The 14,724-nt window shown below is 45.6% G+C and overlaps 1 protein-coding gene and 1 long non-coding RNA gene across 6 annotated transcripts; one reads left to right on the top strand and one right to left on the bottom strand.

The window, feature by feature from the left end:
• Positions 1-779: 779 nt before the first annotated feature.
• On the bottom strand, positions 780-4,831 carry LOC120673717 (2-oxoglutarate-Fe(II) type oxidoreductase hxnY-like). Of its 2 annotated transcripts, none has more exons than XM_039954701.1 (11): positions 4,463-4,831; positions 3,366-3,561; positions 3,006-3,104; positions 2,685-2,736; positions 2,372-2,493; positions 2,176-2,276; positions 2,037-2,095; positions 1,858-1,914; positions 1,605-1,650; positions 1,271-1,350; positions 780-1,145 (listed from the first exon to the last, which is right to left on the bottom strand). In XM_039954701.1, exons 1-11 carry the CDS (start codon positions 4,547-4,549, stop codon positions 1,055-1,057), a joined length of 990 nt encoding a protein of 329 aa, XP_039810635.1. In that variant the 5' UTR covers positions 4,550-4,831; the 3' UTR covers positions 780-1,054. The 2 variants fall into 2 exon arrangements, with proteins under 2 accessions (XP_039810635.1, XP_039810633.1); XM_039954699.1 differs by having other exon boundaries at positions 2,357-2,493; positions 4,463-4,827.
• Positions 4,832-10,964: 6,133 nt separating this feature from the next.
• LOC120675599 lies at positions 10,965-14,026 on the top strand. 4 transcript variants are annotated; one of them, XR_005675400.1, is made up of 8 exons: positions 10,966-11,519; positions 11,790-11,851; positions 12,076-12,171; positions 12,288-12,418; positions 12,722-12,802; positions 13,311-13,391; positions 13,474-13,504; positions 13,623-14,026. It is a non-coding gene; the product is annotated as an uncharacterized LOC120675599 (long non-coding RNA). The 4 variants fall into 4 exon arrangements; XR_005675401.1 differs by having other exon boundaries at positions 10,966-11,486; XR_005675399.1 differs by having other exon boundaries at positions 10,965-11,519; positions 11,790-12,171.
• Positions 14,027-14,724: the final 698 nt, after the last annotated feature.

Consider the following 14,724-nt stretch of genomic DNA (forward strand, 5'->3'; position numbering starts at 1 on the left):
ATTCAGTTCTCTATGCGGGGTTTATGCCACTTGGAAAGATTTACAGGACCTCATGACTGTCAGTTGGAAATTCATAAGTACAAATGTACAATGCAAATACACAATACTATGGCACCAAGCAACCACATTACAATCCAGAGAGCCGGGAAATTCCATATGTTTTAGCAATGTTTGTTATTCTTCCACACGGTTATGACTTCTGGCTTGCAGATGAGATATCTGAAAGAGTCAAATCGCTGTCGCAAGTATGCTAACAGTGAAAATAAATCCAGATGGCACAACTAAAGCAAGGCCACGAAAAACCGCATATTGGCACAAGCCAGTAGAATAAGCCGTTGCAAGTGATTTTCATCTTTTATAAATTATGGAGAAAATGCACTTTAAGAAACTCGATCGAGTTTGAATACGTAGCACGTCACGAAAGCTACTCCGTTGGACAGTGCCCATTTCTTTCTGGAGGGCAGCATCGTCGCACCATGTTTGCTGGATGAAGCGTAGTGCCCATTTCTTTCCAGAGGGGAGCGTCGTCACGCCATTTTTGTTGGACAAAGCTGATTCCAACCAAGATCATGACACAGCAGATAACCTGGCATCTCGCACCTCTCAAAGTTTTGGGCTTTTGGCATATGCCGCACCGCGTGGACCGGATAGATTTAGACCACAACATGCATGGTCCCAAGGTGCACCGAACCATCCATAACAGTCCCGACACGAGAATTATCCCGATGCATCACGTCGAAAGCTATCGCTAAAAAGCAAAGGGACCTCTCAACAGCGACTAAGGATAAGCTCGGGAACTTCAGTCTTCAGAACAGCAAACACTATACACGAGAACAGAGAAGTCCCTTCTTGGCTCTTCTCTTCATGGTACATAGAGAACGGCATCTACAAAACTGCTATGCTTATACTGGTACACTGGTAATGGTATTAGTACACACACAGTGCCATCCTTCACACTACTGTGTTATTGAAGGTTACACGTAAACATTGGATGGCTGAAACTGAAGCATCAGTGAGTAGTGACAGAAAAAAAAGGGTAAGAGTAGGGCATCCTTCAGGCCTTGCCGTCGCTGTAAGAGCTCAGATCTGCATGAGTGTCCTTGTAGCGCTGGGACAGGTAGGCAGAGCAGGTGATTGGGGGGAACCTGAACCAGGCAATGAGGATCAATTGCAACATTAAACCACATGGGGCTTCAGAGTTGATATAGCCTCATCAGAGAATGTGCTCCAGATGGCTAAATCCAAACCATCTGAAGGAGCTAGAGCTTACTTTGGAGGATTTGTTTCAGATTTGCAGGTCGGCAGGCACTCAACTACGCAGTCGTGGCTTGGTTCCACAAAGTAAGCTATCTGTTCAGACAAGGGAAACGACCGTGATTAAATCATCTAATTTAGCCATTTAGGGCATACACCAGACATGCTTGGGCTCGGGACAACTGATGAAACAGAAAGAACTTAATAAGGACAAATGTATATTTTTTTTCTTCTTTTCATTTTGCAAAGGTTGCAATATGCATAACTAAAACAATCTGACCTTTTCATTTAATTAGTTTCAGCTCGATAGGGAAGTTCGTTATTTTGATAGGTTTACAGTACTAACTTACCGAGTAGCGTTCTTGCCCATCTAGGACTACTCGATGCAAGGTTGACCTACAAGTGTGAGAAACAATTATTATGCACCATAAGAAAACAGTAATAAGAGCATGAGAAAAATGTTCATCAGCTAATGTCTTTTTCAAACTGACAGCTTAGTGTGGAAGCAACACTATTTAGCTCTCCCAACAATAAGTAATACTAGCATCTAGATGCCAATAAGAAGTGTGATCTTGCCACTTTGCTAGAGATACTTTTGCCTACCTGAAAATGCAGTTACTCCACCTTTCAAGCATATCACCAAGATTGACGATGAATCCTCTGAAAATCAAGGTTAAACACGTTATGGGTTATAATTATCAGGATGAATTTCATGTGTTTACTTTCCAAACACATAGCTCATAGTGAGACGTGCATGAAGTAATTGGATTAAAATACGTTACCCTTTCAAAGGAGCTACATATTCCCATATTTGAGGCTGAGCATTCCTGTCCTTACATATCTGCAGGGTTCAGAAGGCAAATCCTAGTCAAAGCGACGCCACGAAAAACATAAGAAAAACATTGTTGTAAGTTGTATTACTTGAAGTCCAACTACATCATCGGTTGCCAGGAGAGTTATTAGGCCATAATCTGAATGCGCTCCTGCTCCATAGACACCCTTTGCAGGATTTGATACTCGACCTGATGATGAAAAGAACATCAAACAACAGAATTTCGTTATGTTCCTTGGGGACAAATACCATTTGACATGAAGGCATGACCTGTCTTTTGTCCACCTTCATAGTGTAAGAGCCTTAAAATGGCTATAGGCTTGGCAAGCATTTCGGGTCTATCAAAGAAGTCCACATCTAGGTCCAGAGCAAGAGCAATGATCCTTGCAACTGATTTTGCTACTCTCCTGAAATGAGAACTGTAAATCCCTGATCCAAGAAACTAAACTTCATTACCATACTTCTAAGGTCTAGATATGAGCAGATTTGCAACCTAATGGATCATCATTATTCACTTTGTTAAATTTAAAACTGACTAATACAATTGGTGCGCTTCTATACAAAGTGTTATTCTGAAGTCAAGGCACAATGAACTCACAATGCCTCCCTGTGATATTGCTCCATCACCTTCCTCCATTTTGGCAATACTTCTGAAGGGGTGATAGGGAAAGTATATGTAAAACAGGTAAACACAATGCAGTGCTGTGATAATCAACAAATTAAACATTAAAGGAAACATATGACTTAAACGAGCAGAGAAGCACTAAAGAATCTATGTGAACAAAAACCAACATAGAAGAGTTGCACTAATCTACAGCTGTGTACTGTGTCACCAAGTTTCAAGGATACACTAAACCATCGTATCAAGAATCATTCAGTTTTGTCAATGGCATCTTAAAAAAGGGGAAAAGAGCTACACCTTCGGTAGGCCACTGATTTGGACCATAAAATGGTTTGTTTGCTTCTGGATTATCTTCAGGTACCTCAACTCCTATATAATATCCTTCCTTGTAGTCACCTGAAACCGATCAAGTGCATCCGGTAATAATGTGTAAAATAACTGAATATAGTACAGTACGTAAACAAAGGACAACCAAATTAAAGCGTGATTTCTCAGTGCAGTTGCCTCTACAGAGTTTTTTTTTAAGATCCTATCCTTTTGAATTAGTCTTGATATAACCAATTGAGATTTTCATCACTAGCAGAAGTCTCTAACATGTATACACACCATGAAAAGTAAATTTATGTGCAGCAACAGTGTGGAGTTTGAATAACTTACCATTCACTTGATTTTCTGGATCAAGAATTTCATCCAGCATGGGTGTATACCCTCGATTCTTCTCATCTCGGAGAAGCTTCATCTTCTCACTGTGGGGAAGGTCAAAGAATTTCTTGCTCTGGGCAAAAACTTCATCCATGGACTCTTGGCTTATCCCATGATCCACAACATAGAAGAAGCCTGAATCTAGGCATGCCTACCAAATGATATCATTCTTTTCAGAAAAAAAAGCTCTTACATGGAGCTATTAGAAGAAACAGAACCAGCACAGCCATGCAACACTTGAGCTCTCAGCTGCTAAAAATGCAAACTGTAACTCGTTAAGAAAGCAAATAAGTTCTTCACACATATGTCAGCCAGTCAAGGGGCAACAAGCCAACAACTGAACAAATTATGGATCAAGAAATAACCATAGGAAACTCTAGAACAGAAAACTGGGAATGACATTTCAAGCTGATTCATGTCATATATCACTGTTTTACTCTTTACAAATTCAAAACAACATGCAAAAAATGGTAATATGCACTCTATAAAGATTGTGCCGTAGGGGTAAGATGTCGTCTTGGCATGGTCAAGGATTCTAACTGAAGACATACTCCAAATAAAGAGAACCAAGTAGTGCAAATCCTTCGGAGGCAAAGGTGCTGACTTTTTTTGTTGACAGACCAATAGAGTAAACAAATTGCAAGATGGCAGATCACTCTCGTCAGCACAATCTTTAACGAATCTTAGTTGCAGTGCAGAAGATTTAAAGGCACAATTAAATAATGTACAAAGTGAAAGCAACAGTTCACTAATGATGCTTCAATTAGTATAATATATATTGGAGCGAAGTCCATGTTTTTGCTGAACTTGTTCACTGACAGGTAACAGCAACTCAATTCTACTAACCTCCTTACGAAAAGCAAAGAATTATAACAAGCAGATTCCTACCTACCTCGCTAAAAGAAACAAAATCCTACCAACAAGCCGTAATAAAAGCTTGAAATTGCCGTTTGATCGTAGGTCTCGAGAAAGAAAGTTTCAAGTTTTCTGCTATTCGGGCACCTGTTGACTAAAATTGCGATAATCAAGATAATCAAGAAAGAACCCCGGACCTGTTTGAGGAGCGCGACCGATTTCTGGATGTCCGGGTCCGCCAGGCTGATGCAGTTCAGCTCGGTCCTCGAGATCGAGCTCTCCATGCTCGGCGCTCTCTGCCGACTCTCTCCCTTGAGGCTCTGATCTCTCTTAGATTTGCCGCTCTTCTTTTGCTCCCAACTTGCGGCCGCCGCCTACCCTCCGCTTTCCTGGTAGCCGCCTCTTTTTTCCCGATGCGCGCAGGCAGAGGGCAGGAATTGCCGGATTGGAGTGCTAATGTGGTATGACGGGACGATTTTATGGGGTGGATGACCCTGGACCTGGAGAGGAAGGTTTGGTGGAAAAAGGGTTGCAAAAGCCAATGCCAAAACCAAAATCTCTCTCTTTGGCCACCGAGTGCCGTGGACTTTGGACCAAGAAAAACAAATTCGTTTCTTATTTATTTATTATGTATTCTTTCTTTACTTTTAGCATTTATGTTTTTTTGTGTTATTATTATGAGAACCTAATCTACCCAGACCCAACCATGAACGGGGCATATTTCAGGGCAGCCAATTTCCGTAGCATTTTTCTTCCATGACGAATGACCGGATATGGAAAATTATTATTTATGTTTTCTTGTGCCGTGAAAATCTAATCTGCCCCTCCATCATTAAAAGGAGAATCAAATCTACTCCACTGTTAACAGTGTCATGAAGTAGCACCAAGCGGACAGTTTTGCTTCCTATTTTGTTACTTCAAAGGGCTGGTTAGGAAAGATGATTATCTATTTTTTTTGTTTTGTCTTTACAATCTAATTTTTCTTCTTTAGAATAATGCCAATGGGGAATTTCATATTGGTGTTTCTAAAAATGTACCACATGTGCAAGATGGCATTTAATTGATAATTAAAACAGTTTTTTCCCGAAATATTGCTTTTATGTTTTCTTAGACAAGAGAGTATTTGTTTTGAAAACAGTGGCTCTTGCTAGTTCCATTTAGATCGAACTTCTTTCTTCTTTGCAACCTCATAAAAAAAGTACCCTATTTTTGACACAAATGAAACCTTCATTAGAATTGAACTTAAAGTGGATGATATTGTTGCTTAATTAGAAAGGTGAGCTGTGTTGTGCTATCCAACGGGCTGTAGTTCTTTCCACGATAGAATGTTCAAAGTCCCATTCTTGGATCAGTTTTGACAGCCATGAATCAGCATATTAAGGTAGCGGCGTGACTGCTCGTCCATAGGAGAAGCCAAGTTGCCAACATGTGTTTTTCTTTATTATATATATCAACAAGAGCTATGTTGGTGTACAAGAGGAGTCCATGTGTATTTGAACATCCAATGAATCGTGGTACAGTACGAAACAGACAAACAGTCACACCACACTGATAGCGTTTCTTTCAATTCCCATCGTGAAAGATAAGCAGCAAACATACTCATCATGCGCATCACGTGCCAAGAAAATAAACAATAGCATGGGCAATGGATGGGAGCTACTCTATGTCAAGTATAAAGTTGAATACCGTGAACAATATCAAGTAAAATTTTCGTAAAACAATATTAAATAAATAGTAGGAATGTGGCACAACGTGGCCATGTTTACTTCCCAAAAAAAATTTGCATAGTACCCGTCACATCGAATCTTCGAACACAAGCATGGAGCATTAAATGCAGTTGAAAAAATAACTAATTATAAAGTCTAACTGATTAGCACGAGCTGAATCTTTTAAACCTAATTAGTTCATAATTCAATATTATTTTTTAAATAACAACAAAATGTGCTACAATACCAAAACCCAAACTTTTTCACCAACTAAACACACCCGAAAATGCTCGCATATGGTGTGTAGCACTGGAGCGTGTCCACCGAATTCCTCGGAAAGGAGTGTGAACATGGACCTAGAAAGCCCATCAATATATGGGTATCGAAGACCGTGCACGGCCCAAACGTAAACTGACGGCCCAAAAGTCCTGAGAGGTAATTTTCGCGCTTTTGACCCAAATGTATAAATCGTCGTCGTGGGGTGAGCGTGAAAGAGGACATATCGACGATGACGCCGACCACGTAGGTCAGGCCGAGCACGGGCAAGCCGCGTTCTTCACGGGCTCGGCCTACCTCCATTGAGATTGGAGAAATTCTTCTTATACCTGCTCTTTGTATGGTGTGTTGCATACTAAAACGTGTTTTTTGCGATGTGATGGAAACTAAATTTTCTTTGGTGATGTGTGTAGCATGTTGGGAACAAAACTCCACCAAATAACAGAGAGAGGGGAAGGACACCGAAGGTGCACCAAACACCAGAGCAAGTGAGCACTCAAGAGAGTGAAAAAATGCTCCTGGGGGAGGAGAGAGTCCCCATTTGACCCCTTGGGCCAGCTATATATAGGAGGGGAGGGGGGCGGCAATTTAACCCCGGCCCCCTGGTGGGTACAATATTTACAAATAGGTCTCTGGGCTGCTACATGAGGCTCATTAATCTCATGGGCTGGGCTATTCCCCCAACAGTAGCCCCTCAGCTACTTTGTTTTGATCGGTACGACAAAACATAGTAGCTGAATACATAGAAAGTGGCCCAGCTCTATCTATGACCTCGGCCACAAGTACTGTCCTCATGACCGCCCGCTCGTACGCCTCGCTAAAAACTCCATCCAAAAATCCAGTGAGACAAAACAGATGGAGAAAAGAGCACGCACGCCTAGCGGGCCCACATATACATGACGATACACTCTAGTTAGTGATGACGAATGTCTTCGGCGGTGATGAATGTCTTCGGCGGTGATGAAGGTCTTCGGCGGGGGAAAAGTGGAATCTTCATCGCTTGACTTTGGTTGGATCTCGTCGTCTCCACGAATCACTCTTCGTCGCAGTTGATGTAGTCGAAGTAGAGGATGCAGTGTCTTCGGCTCTCCGCTTTCGAGCGCCGGTCAAGACTAGACGCGCAAAGTGATGCTAGTCTGCCCTGTCCCCAGCCGCTCTTGGCCGGAGTTCGTAGCGGAGGGAGTGAAGGTTCTTCAGGAGGTGAAGCCGAAACAGCCGATGTCGAGGGTCGAAGTAGTCGTCGCCGAAGTGGAGGACGAGCCCCTCTAGCCGAGCTGTATCGGCGAGGGCGAAGGCCAGGCGAGCCCCTCGAGCCGAGATGTGTTGACGAGGGCGAAGGTCGTAGTAGTCGTCGCCGAAATAGAAGGCGAGCCCCTCGAGCCGAGCTGTGTCGGCGAGAGCGAAGGCCGGAGTAGTCGTTGCCGAAGTAGAAGGCGAGTCCCTCGAGCCGAGCTGTGTCGGCGAGAGCAAAGGCCGGAGCACTCGTCGCCGAAGTAGAAGGCCAGCCCCTCTAGCCTAGCTGTGTTGGCGAGGGCGAAGGCCGGAGCAGTCGTCGCCGAAGTAGAAGGCGAACCCCTCGAGCCGAGCTGTGTCGGCGCGGTCGAAGGTCGAAGTAGTCGCCGCCGAAGTGGAGGGCTAACTCCTCTAGCCGAGCCGTATCGGCGTGGGCGAAGACCAGGCGAGCCCCTCGAGCTGAGATGTGTCGGCGAGGGTGAAGGCCGTAGTAGTCATCGCCGAAGTAGAAGGCAAGCCCCTCGAGCCGAGTTGTGCTGGCGAAAGCGAAGGCCGGAGCAGTCGTTGCCAAAGTAGAAAGCGAGCCCGTCGAGCCGAGCTGTGTCGGCGAGAGCGAAGGCCGGAACAATCATCGCCGAAGTAGAAGGCGAGCTCCTCGAGCCGAGCTATGTCGGCGCGGGGGAAAGTCGAAGTAGTCGCCGCCGAAGTGGAGGGCGAACTCCTCTAGTCGAGCTGTATCGACGAGGGCGAAGGCCAGGAGAGCCCCTCGAGCCGAGATGTGTCGGAGAGGGCGAAGGTCGTAGTAGTCGTCGCCGAAGTAGAAGGCGAGCCCCTCGAGCCGAGCTATGTCGGCGAGAGCGAAGGCCGGAGCAGTCGTCGCCGAAGTAGAAGGCGAGCCCCTCGAGCTGAGCTGTGTCGGCGCGGGCGAAGGTCGAAGTAGTCGCCGCCGAAGTGGAGGGCGAACTCCTCTAGCCAAGCTATATCGGCGAGGGCGAAGGCCAGGCGAGTCCCTCGAGCCGAGATGTGTCGGCGAGGGCGAAGGCCGTAGTAGTCGTCACCAAAGTAGAAGGCAAATCCCTCGAGCCGAGCTGTGTCGGCGAGAGCGAAGGCCGGAGCAGTCGTTGCCGAAGTAGAAAGCGAGCCCCTCGAGCCGAGCTGTGTCGGCGAGAGCGAAGGCTGGAGCAGTCGTCGCCGAAGTAGAAGGCGAGCCCCTCGAGCCGAGCTGTGTCAGCGCAGGCGAAGGTCGAAGTAGTCGCCGTCGAAATGGAGGGCGAACTCCTCTAGCCGAGCTGTATCGGTGAGGGCGAAGGCCAGGTGAGCCCTCGAGCCGAGATGTGTCGGCGATGGCGAAGGCCGTAGTAGTCGTCGCCGAAGTAGAAGGTGAGCCAATCGAGCCGAGCTGTGTCGGCGAGAGCGAAGGCCGGAGCAGTCGTCGCCGAAGTAGAAGGCGAGCCCCTCGAGCCGAGCTGTGTCGGCGCGGGCGAAGGTCGAAGTAGTCGCCGTCGAAGTGGTGGGCGAACTCCTCTAGCCGAGCTGTATCGGCGAGGGCGAAGGCCAGGCGAGCCCCTCGAGCCGAGATGTGTCGGCGAGGGTGAAGGCCGTAGTAGTCGTCACCAAAGTAGAAGGCAAATCCCTCGAGCCGAGCTGTGTCGGCTAGGGTGAAGGTCGAAGTTAGAGGGGCAGGGTAATCCATGCCGAAGACCCCTCCAAAGTCGGCTTGCGACGAAGATTGTTGGTGTGGATGACTGTTTTTTCAACAATAATGCGAATATCAATGATAGAATTTTTGCCATTCCGAAGATGCCAATTTATGCACCTGCAAGGCCTGCATCATTTTTATTTGAGAGAATAATATTTTTTAAATCTATTAGGATGCCTTCGGCATAATTGCCGAAGGACTTTCCATGCATTCGGCTTTTTGCACTAAAGGACTTCTCTTAGGAGACCTTCGGCTCTTTAGCTCGCATAGGTAAGCTCTAGTCTTTGGCTTTCGCACGAAAGGACTTTTCATGCCTTCGACATTCTGCACGATAGGACTTTGAATGCCTTCGGCGCTCTGCGCGGAAGGTCTTTTCGACTGGAAAAAAAATTAAGAACTAAGACCAAAGGGTGCTGCGGGCCGTTCAGCTTCGCGGGCCCTGGGCTCATTTCTCCAAGTGGCATTCACTTGCAATGCGCCGATGACTCCCCTCTTCGCTTGACGAAGAGGGATAGACGTTTCGGTGCACCCTTATCAAGCATGCCAATAACCGAAGGCCAAATAAAATTCCGTAAGACTAAAGCATAGTCATTTTCATATATAATCGTGTTTTGCTTCGGGGTGAAAACCAATAATCCGAAGGAGGATCTTGCATAAACCATAAATTTCCGAATCCCATATAGAGTGTCGCTTCGGGGTGAAGACCAATAACCCGAAGGAGGATCTTGCATAAAACATAGATGGCTGAATCCCATATAGAGTGTCGCTTCGGGGTGAAAGTTAATAACCCGAAGGGGGATCTTGCATCAAAGTCGGATAACCGAAATCCCATATATAATTTTTTTCGGAGTGAAAACCAATGTCCCGAAGGTGAATCTTGCATAAGACTTAGACAACCAGAGACCCCATACAGAGTTGTATTCGTTTCGGGGTGAAAACCAATAGCCCGAAGGAGAATCTTTCACAAGGCTTAGATGACCGAATCTCCATATAAAAATATTTCTGGCTTCGGGGTGAAAACCAATACCGCGAAGTGCACTATAATTTAAATGAAGTAGACAGTGTGTAGAACACGAACAAAGTAAGCAGGCACAAGGGCAAAGTAGAGTTTCTTACCTTGGCAAAAATCCTGCACAACAGATAGATAGTATCCTTTCAAATAAAAGAGGTCAGGATAAGCATGCAATTAAGCAAGAGGTTAGCACAAGCATATAATTAAGTAAGGTATTACTAAGGGTAAATAGTAAAATATTAAACAGGGCATTTGATGTCATTGTCATAAAAATGAGGACGGACCGTGTCCGCTTATTTCGGGCATTTCAGCCATTCCGCTGATGACAACATCCCTTTGAACCGGAGGGATATGTTGCTTCAGCGCTAAGAACCAAAAGGTAACAATACAGTTTCTTCGGCACAAAAAGAGTTAGATAAATCCATACATATATGAAAAACTAACTCTTCGGTAAATGTGCAAGCAACATATTAATTCATTTGAAATAACAATAACTCTCAAAATAAAATGGCAGCTTTTGAGCACTGCATCAAGCGAAGTCCAATAAAGGCTAGTTTGGGAGTCCAGAATCCCGGAGGGAACCCGGCTTTTTCCCTGGACAGAAAATCCGCGTGGAAATCGAGCGAAGTCCAATAAAGACTAGTTTGGGAGCCCAGAATCCCGGAAGGAACCCGGCTTTTTCCCTGGGCAGCAAACCCGCGTGGAAATCGGCCACGGGCCAAATCACCCCGCCATTTGGAAGCCCACGACAAGGGGATGTCTGACCCGATCCACGAGTTTTCCACGGGGGCGGGCATCACTTCCCCGTCGAGGAAAACCAGCGCCGCCGCCTCCTCCGCCTCTGCCCCCGTCCTCAGCCTCCGCCTCCGCCTCCAGGAGCTGCCGCCACTCATCCTCTGCATCCGGGCGCCACCACCCCTCCGCCCCTTCATCTCCGTCGGTCGCTCCGCCTCCGCCGCTCGGCCTCCCCGTCGCTGCGCCGCTCGAGTCCCCGTGCGGCTCGCGAGCACCTCCGCCTCCCGTGAGTCCCCGAGTCGAAGGCGCCGCCGTCGCTCCGCCCCTACGCGGCCCCGTCCAGGCCGCGCCGCCGCTCTGCCCTCCCCGTCCAGGTCGCGCCACCCCGTCCTGTCGCCGCGGGGCCCGCCTCCCCCAGCTGCCGGTCCTCCACCTCCCCGTCCAATATCCGGCGCCGCGCCGCCGTCCTCCGCCACCTCCGCCTCCCGTCCGAGATCCGCAGCACCGCGTAGCTTCTTTTTCTCCTCCACCACGTCGGTTTCTGCTCCGCCGCCAAGAAGGTGTTCCTCTCCTCCTCCTGTCCTCGTGCTAAGGTTTGTTGTGGATCCCTACTCCTGTGCTAGATCCGGAAAAGATCAAGGAGGAGCTGCAGGCATAGCCCAAGGAATGCGAGCTATTTTGCTTTTGTTTATTCATTAGTGAAATGCAGAGTTGTGCCTCCTTCATGAAATACATAGCTCTTGTTTTTGCCAATTAATGCTTTTAACTACTTTTGGGACCAGCTAATGCTGCCTTACCATTATTTGTAATATCCTATCTCATTTCCATGTTGTCGTTCTAAGTTTGGCATCTTGTCCATGCAGGTTTGAAAAATGTTTGTGTTTGCATCAAGGAGGTTGATCTCGCTACTTCACCTGCAGATGAGGTTTGTGCTGTAAAGTGCATTACTGCCTGTTTGTGGAGTTGCTGTCCAAAGCTGCAAGTGCACGGAGGGACAACAATTGCAATGACCATTTTCTTCTTGAGCCTTCTGTTAAATATTTTTATTTGTTATGTTTGATGTCAGTGTCAAGACATCCTGTGCTGTCTCTCTTCCAGTTCTTAGACATGGATCGACAAATCTTTGTCCTAAATTAGTAGCTTCTGTAGGGCGTTGCTTCAAATCAGGTGATTTAATGGCTTCAATTGGGAAACTGGTTCCCCAGTGGTCTGGCCCATTTGATTTCAAAAAGCTTCAATACCCAGGTATTTCTGTTGATATATTTATGCCCATGTTTAAACCATGGAAGTGAATAATTCTGTTAGTACAAGTTTTATCTTCTATTTTGGCATTTCAAACTTTCTCAATATAACTTGTTTAGGCTGGGATTGGAGGGCCCCTTGTTGATGCTAAAGGGAACTATATTGGCATGAACTTCTATGACCCAAAAGTGGGCGACCCAGCCCTGTTTTGTGATGATATTGTTGATGTCCTGGATCGTTTTAAGAATGGGTATGTCTAGATTTGCCTTGTCTATTTAATTGACTGCCAATGAAATATTCAGGATTTGGTTGCATGCACATTTTAGGGAAGTGCAATCTTCCATTAAATTTATTCTTTGGTGTTTGGGTAGGACTGCTGCTGAACTTGACAGAGACATGCAGAATTATTGTTTAAATTCAGACATCTTGTTTAGTCTGGTTAAGAATTGTCCTTGAATTAGAGAATAATGTCTCTTTGCCAGCCTAGGCTAAGAATTTTATGTACTCAGACAGTGTTCCAATTGAATTGTCCTTGAATTATTGATTTTAACAGAGACTAGCCGGAGCTTCATTGTTAGTTTTTGCAAATAAACAAGACATACAGGGAGCTCTAAAACCAGCTGAAATTGCTAAGGTAAGCAAACCTCAGTTCCTATGCATTAGAGAGACTTATGTTCATTTGACTGCTTGTTAGACAAAGGCTGCAGAAATCAAACAGATTCCATAGGCCAGTTATGTTTAGCTATACTGATCTTCATATGCTCATTTACTGTCAATGAGGTGCATAGGCGTAATATGGAAATAGAGTTTTGTTTCTGAGCTATATTGCCTGAAAATGGAATTATACATTCAGACTTATATATGGTGCATAAGCTGAAACTTTTTCTCCTTGTGTCTGCTGCATTTTTTTTATTTCGAGTATCTTGTTTCTGGTTGCATGTTCTATCTGTCTGAAGTCTGAAAGAGTGAAAGTCGATCCGCAACCATGTGTGGTGCTTGTTCTTCGAGTACTTGCTACTTCCTAGTACTGCATGTCTGCATGCCCTGTTATAGAACAGGTTTACATCTGTTCTTATTTATAGTTTCATATGTTTTTTTCTGTTCCATTGGGTGGTGCAATTTTGCAAACTCCAATTGTACAGGCTGAAGCAATGAGGAAGATATTAGGTTTAGATTCTAAGAAGAAAAAGGAAGAGAAAAAGCTTAAAGAATGGGAAGAGAAGGTATAAATTCCTAAAGTATTTCAGTAGCTGCATCTGTCTATTTGCTGCGATGAATTCATCTTTTGCATTCTCTCTTGTCCAGGAAAAACAAGCAAGGTAGAAGAAGTGTGCAGGTTATATACAATGCTATTACTTATCTCTCTGCATTCAATCATTTCAACTGCAGCATCTGCAGGTTGATCACTTTTTGCAGGCTTACTGTTACTTACCTGATTGATTTCATTTCATCAGCTATCCACCTCCAAAGGAGAAGTGTGCAGGCCCAAATTGCAATGAAACATGCTTTCTTGTAGTTCGAGCTATATCCTTCAACATCAAATTGACGGTGTGTGCTAGACAAGGTGTCCAAGCAATGTGTTCATACACCTCTCTTAGTTCCTTGCATGTTTTTTTGTAGTTTGAGCCGTTGTCGGCGACTACATGCATGACATGCTCCGGTCCAATCTCCACCACCTTTCGAATCTCCTGTCAACATAGAAAGAATCTTTAGTAACCTTCAAAACATACTCAATGTGAATGTAACATGTTTAGGGGCTACCTTGAGCAAATATGCAGCATCTTGAGTTCTTCCACTCGCATCAATAGACTTGTGGAACCACATGACCCCATTGCAATATATCAAAAATTTGATGACACTGATCCTCGTCGGGCCAGTCCATGAATCACACATCAATGTGACGCCAAATAAGGGCTAGCCTTTTTGAAATTTTACGTACCTCGTCTTCAAGTCTTGCTCGTTCTGATCAAGGTACTTGCCATCAATATCCCGTCCAGTGGGTGATGCGATACCTTCACCTGCAACCATATGAAAATCATGAGATACAGAAATGTAAGCTCATAGGTGTCATTCCAATGAAAGAAAACTTACCCCACTTCTGTGTCTCCCTGACCGCGTTGACAAAATATGGACTGTCAGCCTGTCTTCTAGGTACTCCCGCAATATGAAAAAATTTGACCAAGCTTTACCAATAGCTTCCTTTGCATTCCTACCCTTCTGCGTCCAGGAGCCTGTATCAATCTTTGGTTGTGTCATTCCTCTTCTCCCACCGGCTGTCAAGTTATAGTCCTCCACCGCATGACTCTCTCTCTCTGCGAAGTTGCCCTTCGAAACATTCTCTGCATAGGATTTCCCCTCGTCGAACTACTACCCCCTCCATGCTCGTATGCACATCCTCTCTGTTCCACCCCCGTCGGTACTCTGCTTCCGCTCTCGATAGGTCCATGGCACGCTGCAGCTGAGCCTCCTCATTTTCTTCATCACCGGGATAGTTTCCCTCCGCTGCAGCCTTTTGCCGTCTCAACCTCTCTCGAGCCCGGTTAGCAGACTTTCTTA

This window comes from Panicum virgatum, chromosome 5N (assembly GCF_016808335.1).
Source record: "Panicum virgatum strain AP13 chromosome 5N, P.virgatum_v5, whole genome shotgun sequence".
In the NCBI taxonomy this organism is placed as follows: domain Eukaryota; kingdom Viridiplantae; phylum Streptophyta; class Magnoliopsida; order Poales; family Poaceae; genus Panicum; species Panicum virgatum.

What these genes read in the sequence shown, in the direction of transcription:
- LOC120673717 (XM_039954699.1), bottom strand. Translation starts at nt 4,549, where the DNA reads ATGGAGAGCTCGATCTCGAGGACCGAGCTGAACTGCATCAGCCTGGCG. An exon ending in CGGTCGCGCTCCTCAAACAG is followed by an intron (nt 3,562 to 4,462) that starts GTCCGGGGTTCT and finishes ATCATTTGGTAG; the next exon opens with GCATGCCTAGATTCAGGCTT. An exon ending in TGGAGTAACTGCATTTTCAG is followed by an intron (nt 1,651 to 1,857) that starts GTAGGCAAAAGT and finishes TCACACTTGTAG; the next exon opens with GTCAACCTTGCATCGAGTAG.